Source organism: Mesocricetus auratus, unplaced genomic scaffold (genome assembly GCF_017639785.1).
Source record: "Mesocricetus auratus isolate SY011 unplaced genomic scaffold, BCM_Maur_2.0 Super-Scaffold_100026, whole genome shotgun sequence".
Classification (NCBI taxonomy): Eukaryota; Metazoa; Chordata; class Mammalia; order Rodentia; family Cricetidae; genus Mesocricetus; species Mesocricetus auratus.
Genome location: NW_024429207.1, coordinates 6,222,695 through 6,231,182, shown reverse-complemented (window position 1 = coordinate 6,231,182; position 8,488 = coordinate 6,222,695). Strand labels below are relative to the sequence as shown.

Genomic DNA, 8,488 nt, shown 5'->3' with positions numbered 1-8,488 from the left:
CTCTGTGCGCTGGACCCTCATGTACCTTGGCAGAGGCCGGATGGGGGAAGCAACACGAACGAAGGAAGCCAGCCATTGCTTCAGCAGTGGGTAGAAACAGGGGCCCAAGGCCAGGACTGACACTCCGGTTGCAAAAACTGGCTCTGGGGTGCTCTTGGTGTGTACGGGTTAGACGTGTGGTTATGTGTTCTTAGCCTATCTCTCCCTGGCGTTCCAGCTCCCAGGGGCACCTGAGGGACACTTACTGATGAACTAGTTGGACATACTCGCCCCCTCCCCTCCTCCCACAGCTTGCCTGGCCCAGTGGGTACTGGCCGGGGAGGGCAAGGGGTGCCACACTAATCTGGAAGTCTAGCCGTCCGTTTTTTATCTTCTCACGCAGCTGTAGGGTTTCACCTTCTCTTATCTTCCACGATATTTTGACTTCCGCACACCATCTTTCGTCTCCTTTCTTGCTTGTCTAAGAAAGTGGGAAAATGGATCTACATATTTGGGTCCCCAAGGAGCCTCCAGAAATATCAATAGGTTCTACCTAGCCGGGGACGATCTCTGAAGGTAGGTACGTGCTGTCGCTTGCATTCAGCGTGTACTGGCCTCTCTGTATGACATCCCAGGAATAAAAGGTCGAAAGTCCATCTTTTTTTCCCCCTCACCCTGGCAGTGAAGCCAAGCTGAGGGAGGAAGGGAGTGGTGGAATCTGGAGAAGTTTGCTTTTTTTTTTTTCCAGGCCGCCTGTCATTCTAGCACTTTCTGTGAGAGCCTAGGTTGGGCGGAAATAAAAATGCCACTGCGAATTTAAACGATCTGTCCTTCTGGAAAGGTCTTCCCAGCGACAGGGCTGTTAACATGGAAAGAAGAAGGTAAACAATGTATTTCAGACGTCGCTGTTCTGAGTGGGCCGCGGAAGCTCAGATAGCCCGCGGACAACTCAAGGGAGGAAGGGCCTTCTTTTGATCTGCCAGGCGAGAGGAACGTGGCTTGACAGAGTTTCTGCTTGGGGTGAGGGGAAAATCTTATGGGAGTGAGGATGGCGAGGACCAGGCCTCAGTGAGGCGGTGCATGAAGCAGAAGGAATCTCTTTTTGCGTGGAAGTCTGTGGGCAGAGCAGAATGGGACCAGAGAGGGTCGTTTGATTAGGCCCATGCGGAGAAGGGTAGAGGGAGATCTTAGGCCGACCATTGTTGCTTTTTTTGTTTTGTTTTGTGTTCCTGGTCTGGACGTTGCTGCAGCTTTAGGACAGACCGTCGGCACCTAAGGCGCCCATCGCTAGGGGGCGCAAGAGCCCTTCATGAAAGCGCCTCGCGGCCGCCATGACCCAGACCCGGGTCTCTGCAGAGGCTCACTCCTCTAGGATGTCACCAGATGTTGGGATAGGCTCTCCCTCCCAAGGAAGCCAGAGCCCTGAAAAGCTGAAGTGGAAAGGCAAGAGGGAATGGGGGACCGACTTGGGGAAAGATGGTCTCTCCCTTCTCTACCTACCTCAAGAGAGCTGGGTTGCCCCCCCCCACTTCCCCCCCTCCCGGTCTTCCCAGCACTTGTCTGTACTTTTACAGTGTCGGCTTGCCAGTGCTTGAGGATGACGCATAAATAAAGCTCGGGCCTGACCTTGGAGATAATGTCACAGTTGAAGTGAGACTTTGAAGCCTGCTTGCTTAGAACCTTTGGCCAATAAGCGGGGGATGAAAGACGACTTCCCTAAGATATCCCCTGCAGTTAAAATCACATGGCTTATCAATGGGCCAGCAAGGTTTTCCTCCCAAGGGGAAGAGAAGCAGACCCAGTCTTTTTGGTCACACCCCAGGAAGCTCTTGCTGGGGGCCATTCCAGAAAGAGGAGTAAGAAGAGAATGGGGGACGGTGTAGAAACAGGAGGCCCGAAATGGTTTTCAAGGAGTATTTTCTGCAACACGGAGGACTGACTTCCCGTGCATTTATCTTGGAGGACAGTTTGGGATGGGGTGGACCGTCCTTTACACAGTTGCTAATCACTGTGCGACAAGAACCTGAGGTGGGAGAGACTAGTCGGTGTGCTCCCTCAGACTTCCTCTAAGCAGTTCTATTTTGAGCCTTCACTCATGTCAAAGAACCTGTCATTTTACCTCCTTGGGCATTTATGCTCCCCTCACCTTGATAAAAGCTAACTTGCAAAAATTTTAGAGACTTCCTTTCAGCCCAGCGGACCACTGGTAAACGCCGTCAGTTCCGCGCAGTGAGCTGTGTCAGATGGAAACAGCCATTGTGGGTGGAATTGGGGAAAAGCTCTACACGTGCAAAGCAGCGTGATCTCCCTTCCCAGTGCAGGCCCAATGCCTGTGGCAGCTCACAATTCACCCTAGCAGGAAGACTGCAACCAAGCCACTCTCTTGCCCTACAAGTCACAATTTATACTTCTAATTTCAATTTTTCCTCTGCTTAGATCCCAGAAGGATTTATTAAATTTGCTTTGTGGAGCCCATTAACTCTAAACTGAATAATGCTGTTACTTTAGGCTCAGCATTGGTTTGTAGTAAATTCTCTGTACACAGGGTTCTAGGAATTCTATATTCCTCCATGACAGAATTTTAAGGTGGATCATAAATGAAAAGGTTTACTCAGTCTACCTAGAAGCTTATTAGTAATTAGCTGACATCAAGAGACCATTGCTTGTAGAGGTGGTGCCAAACAAATGAGAAAGTTGGCATCAGAGGATATCCATTATGTGGCCTGAATCAGAGGGTAGTCAGCTCCAGCAGCGTATCAATACCTTTCTGGTACTCTTGCTTATTACTGTGGCTAAGGTGAGTAGCAACAACATAAACAACTTCTAATTTGCTCCACGGCCTTGGTAGGATGGCAAATTCAAGTGGGTGCCTTATGGAAAAATCTCTCGTCCTTCCTCTAGAAATGATGGGCATCCAGTATCACTGCATGGAAGGCTTGCTTCTCTGCACGAGGGAGCCAAGAAGCTGGAAACATTGGCAGCTATAGGGGAGCATAAAGCACACGTCTTACGGCCTGTGCAAACAGGGGTGACAATATCTGCAGAACGCGGCCTGTGCAAACAGGGGTGACAATATCTGCAGAACGCCATCAGGAGACCGTGCAAGGCAGGAAAGGCTGCTACCTGACAGAGAATCTGCTCGCCTTGGGGGGACCTCCTTCTACTCTCAGTTGCACAACCCACTCAAATTTCTCCACATTCCTTCTCCCTCTCCTTCTAGAATTTGCTGCATGCTGTGGACTGGAGCCTTAGGCTGAGTTCACTTTTCTTCAGGACAGTGTGATAGTTTAGGTGTCTGGGGAAGGGGTAAGATCTTGCTACGATGCCCTTCAAGGCTTCCCAGAGGTCCTGCCTCCCTCTGCAGGGTCATTCCATCCCTCCTGGGTTGGGTGGTGGCATCTCGTGGGTGGGCTGTGTCCTATAAGAACAGTGAGCCCTGAACACTGCTGGGGGGAGGGGGTTGTTTGTCGCAGACAGAACACGTCCTGGATCAGTGCCTTCAGGCTCCCTCTTCCGGACTCTTCCGGACTCCTTTGTTCCCCAGAGCACCTCACTCAGCCGATTGGCTGTTTACCAGGTGAGAGAAATGGCTGCATTAGGGATCAGCCCAGACAAAAAAAAAAACAGGGAGAAGAGTGGGCGTGGCTAGGGCTTCCAAGGCAGGCCCCTCTCATCATCATTTCCTTGAAGGGCTCAAGGGTTCGTGTCACTGCTAGGTAACATGCAATGCGTGTAAACACAAACGCGCACATCACTGTGGGCGTGGCACGTCCGGTACCTAGTTCATTATCTAAAAATTCACTTCCACTATTGTCTTGTGCTTGCTCAGACAAGAAAAGCGTTGTGGAGAGGAAGGGTTGGAATACACGCTTCTTTTTTTCTTTTCTGGGCTCCTGTGTTTCGAGCCTATTAAACTCTAATTTAAGAAACTAGCCCCGTTAGCCAAGTAGAGTGACCTGATTCCTGTAACATCCACATGGTATCAAGTTGAGGTTGTCTGTAGAGCAAGCTAGGGGAAGTCTGCCTTTTCACACGAAAAATCAAAGCGTTGGCCTGTCAACCTGGAATTGCTGAACAAAGCGAACCTTAATCAGTCGGTCTATATGTAGATTTAGACATCTCCAGGAGGCTGAGAACCTATCAGGCCCAAACTGATTATTCTAATCAAGTGTTTTAATTAAGCACACTGAATGCCAACATCACAGGAATGAGACCTGCTTTTCAGTAGTAATGGGTGACCCTCCCCCCAATTCTTCTCTACAGTTAGTGTTTGGCTTTGTGGAGGCGTGGTTAACATTTTTCTACAGTAGGCCAGGGGCAGGGTCCTCTGTGAAGGGTACTCTTCTGAATTGTCATTTTGATAGTAAATACAAAAACAAAACAGAAGTCAAAACCAGTAATAAAAGCTCTCCTTAGTTGGGCCGCAGCCGAATCAGCACCCCGAGATCTGCCTCCTTCTGTGTCCATGCCAAACACAAAAGCAATTCTGGCTAGTCTAAGATTTGAAAAAAATATAAACGCACACACATTGGGTTGGCTTTTATTGGAATGCCTAGATGCAATCTATAGTCATCAAGTTATGGAAAATTCAGGTCACATATAAAGTTAAGAAGGCAAATGAAAAGAACAATACAAATCAGACAAAAATTTACATCTCAAAATATCATGAAAGCATTTTGACTGGCTTTGCCTAAAATACTTTGAATATCAATTTCTTTTGTTTTTTTTTTGTAAGCTAATTCTTGTCATTGTACAGTTCCCCAACCTCCCTCCCCCCAACTCTTAGAAAAAGATCTTGTGTTTACATATTCCCCAAGGTCACTATTTCTTGTAAATCACGTCCAGACCACAAGCCTTTTTAGAAAGAAATAGGCTCATTATACGTACTAACAAGACGCTAATTGGGTTGATTTGACTTCTTCTAAAATAAGCACCAGGAGACTCTCCAAATCTGTCATTTATTGGTGCCCCTGTAAAGACCAGTCCACGTTGAGAGATGGTAAGAGTGTAATTTCACTTCCGACATGTGGTACACTCTTCATGGCCAATACATCACAGACATTTCAGAGAATTTAGACTTGGAGCCTATTTCACCCAAAAGTACTTACAGCATGCTAATTGCAGTCCTACCGACGTCCCAGTCAACAGAACTGCAAACACCTAAGTTAACAGTTAAAAAATAAAATGTCAAACAGAGCCATGTTTACGTGGTTTGAAATCTCATAGTTTTCTAAATTTGGGCTTCCTAGTACTTGCCAAAGGATTTCCAGGATAAAAAATATTAATGCTAATCTGTGCTTTCATTCTAATAAAATATCAGCATTCATTAGAAGATTAATTACTTCGGTATGCCCTACCACATACACAGCGACAGGAATAGCACTGAGACTGTAAATTCAGTAGCTATTTCGAAACTTTCCCAGCCAATGTTTGATAACACGCCTACTGTGCAGTTTTGATACATACAAAGCAGTTAGAAAATTATTTTCAATACATCACTTGAACCTTTATATTTACGACATGTTCACTTGCTATATTTATCACCATCATACATAGAGGAAAACAGTGTGTACTATAGCTCAATGAACTGAGAAATATTTTCTAAAAATATTTTTGTGGCTGAATTCAGTGCTCACGAAAGATTCATCAGAGCGGCTGCGTTGGCACAAGAAGTGCAGATGGTGCCTATGGTGGAACCCCAAGCTTGCAGTCAGGGGCACTGTTGTAAGTTTCCTTCCCACTCTGTCCACCACCCCAGGGTACCCCTGGCCAGCTCAGGCTGCCACTCAAATAAGGCCTTAGGATGGTCGGGCCATGTGGGCTTACAGGAGCTTGACTTCCTGATTTGGTCCCACTTGCTGACCGAAGGGTCCAACTCCAAGACTCACCAGAGTGACCTTGACAGGCTGGTTCCCTTGGCTCACTATTGCTCGGTTTCTGCTAGCTCTCCTAGACATTAAGATACACGTTCATGGTTACCATGACATCAAATCCTTCCCTCCCCACAAATGTTTCCGAGCATCAGATTGTGGTCTCTTCCCTCCATCGTGCAATGGAGCATCGAGGGACAACGGTACAGTATTAAAAGCTCTGGTTGATTAAGTCAGCTTGGCTTTTAGGGGCTAGAGAGGGTCAGAGAACCCGTTCTCCCCCTTGCTTGTTTTCTGTTTGCTCTCCCCCCCATATCTTCCGTCACATTCCACCAGCCTTGGTATCTACTGTGCCTCTTGACTGACGATGGCCGAGGACACTGGCTTGATGAGAAAGAGGAGGAAGAGAAAGGAGTTCTCTGATTAGCCACCCATTTAGGATTGCACGGTCCTATCCATCTAGGTGATAGAAAGTTGCACATTGTTGTTTTTTCAACCTAATACAAAAATATTAACACTTCTGGACATTATAGGCATAAGTTGTTATATCTCTACAATATAATAAGTTATACTGTACAGCTATAACATAACAAAAGGTGCAATCCTTTTAAAAAAATCACACAGTTCACATGTTTTTATCGTTTTATTTTTAAGTATAAACTTTTTAAACACTTTACATAAATTAACTCCTCTGAGACTAATATTTGATGTACAGTAAATTGTAATTCATATAAAAATCCATAAACAACTTGTCTCACATAATTTACAAAAAAATCAGGGTTTCCTTTGCTTATCAGTGACAAGGATTCTATTCGTCAGTTTTTCCCTCCCAGAGCAAGCCATGTTAGTAAAATCCATTATTAAATCCCCGCCGAGGCAGACGTCCCTTGTGCCAGTGTCCTTTTACAAAGCAAGCACGGGAAAGCAGTTGGGTTCTATAAACAGTAACTTTGCCCCACATTTTAAAATGAACAGATCTATGTATATCACATCCTAAGTAGAGATTACTTCCTGTAAGCAAAGGTCGACAATTCAGTAATATCTGGAAACATTGTACGCATTTTTTTTTTCCTTTTTAAAACCTTTGTTAAATACAGTGCCTCGAAGGTACAGAGAGGGCCACGGCAAAACGTTGCCTCGTTAATGCTTTTGTTTTTTTCCTTCTCATACTTCCAGTCCAAATGAGTGCAGCGATATGCGTATGTAAACATATTCTTTAAAGCCGATCACCTTTAAGGTCATTCAGAAAAAGTTGTCTTTGTTTCTGGTTTGTGTAGCGTGTGTGTCTGCGTTGTGTGTCGTTCTGGAAGGCTCTTTGGAGAGTCCGCTTCGGATTGTGCTACAGGAGACTCTGCGCAGGGGTGGCCCGGGGGTTACCTCTTGCCGATCTCGCTTTGTCGCAGGAACTGGATGTTGTTGGCGCTGTCGGCCAGCTCGGGGTACTGCTCCACCGACAGTACGTAGTACCCGTCGTAGCCCTGCACCTTGCCCGCGCTCAGCAGCTGCCGCTTCTCTCCCTCTGTCCAGAGGCGCGCGCCCTCCTCGCCGTCGCGCACGCGCTGCTGCTCGCGCGCCCAGGCCCGGGCGAGAGCGCGCTGGCGAGCCTGCTCCAGGATGCGCGCCTTCTCCTCGTCCAGCGTCATGCCGTAGCGCACGTGCAGCGCCAGGGCGCCGAACTGCATCTCCACGTCGGCGAACCTGCGAGTCCTGCCGTTCACCACCGTGGTGGACTGCGACACGGTCACGTTGATGCCGTTTTCCAGTGCCTTGCGGCCACTCGTCAGTCGCAGCGTGCCCAGGTCGCTCTCGGGCGTGGTGGTCTTGATGAAGTAGTGCGTGTCCTTGCCCTCGATGGTGAAGTGCAGGTTCTCCAGGTAGAAGGCGTTGTTGAGCACCGCCGCCACTTTGATGCAGTCCTCGTTGGCGATGTTGAGCACGTTGGTCTGCACGCGCCCTTGGCTCACCGCCAGCATGACGCCCTTGCCGATGAGCGACTTGACCGTGGCGAACCACAGCCACGACTGCTCGCCGCCCGCTTTGCGTCTGCTCACCTGCACCTCGGCCATCTTCCCCAGGGACAGGAAAGCCTTGGCTTGCCTTGCCACTTGCTGCTGAACTCCAAAAATGGGCTGGAGAGCAAAACACAAGAGGAGGGAGGGTAAAGACACATTAGTGTGTGCAGGTCCTGGTTGCTTGTTGATCCCAAAATAAAGCAGCCTCCCCCCAAACCCCCCCGGGGCCACACTGTAAGCATTGCACTGGGGAGATGGGGGAGGAGGATTGGGAGATCAAGGATTAAGTTCAGCATTATCCTGAGCTATGTGAGATCCTACCACCAAAAACCAAATCCCAAACAAGCGCACACAAAAACCAAACCAAATCCAAACCCAAGCAACAAGCAAACAAAACAGATCTGAGTGGAGGTGCAGAACCTTTATTGAAAACTCCTGGGCTCTACAGGGATTGGAAGGCCTACCTAAGCCAGGATGGAATGGCATCTCCTTCCCTCATTGTGATTCTACTGTTTTTTTTTTTTGTTTGTTTGTTTTAAAGATTTATTTGTTTAGTGTGAATAGTGTTCTGCCTGCACATATCCCTGTAAGCCAGAAGAGGGCGCCAGATCTCATTACAGATTGTTG

At 47.7% G+C, this 8,488-nt stretch overlaps 1 protein-coding gene across 8 annotated transcripts in view; it reads right to left on the bottom strand.

The window, feature by feature from the left end:
• Positions 1-4,503: 4,503 nt before the first annotated feature.
• Positions 4,504-8,488, bottom strand: part of Tenm3 (teneurin transmembrane protein 3) — a 1,762,555-nt gene continuing 1,758,570 nt past the window's right edge. For all 8 annotated transcript variants that reach the window (XM_040731875.1, XM_040731879.1, XM_040731877.1 and 5 more), the window contains one exon: positions 4,504-7,978. In XM_040731875.1, coding sequence (XP_040587809.1) covers positions 7,223-7,978 — 756 coding nt within the window. In that variant the 3' untranslated portion in view covers positions 4,504-7,222. The remainder of the gene's footprint in view (positions 7,979-8,488) is intronic.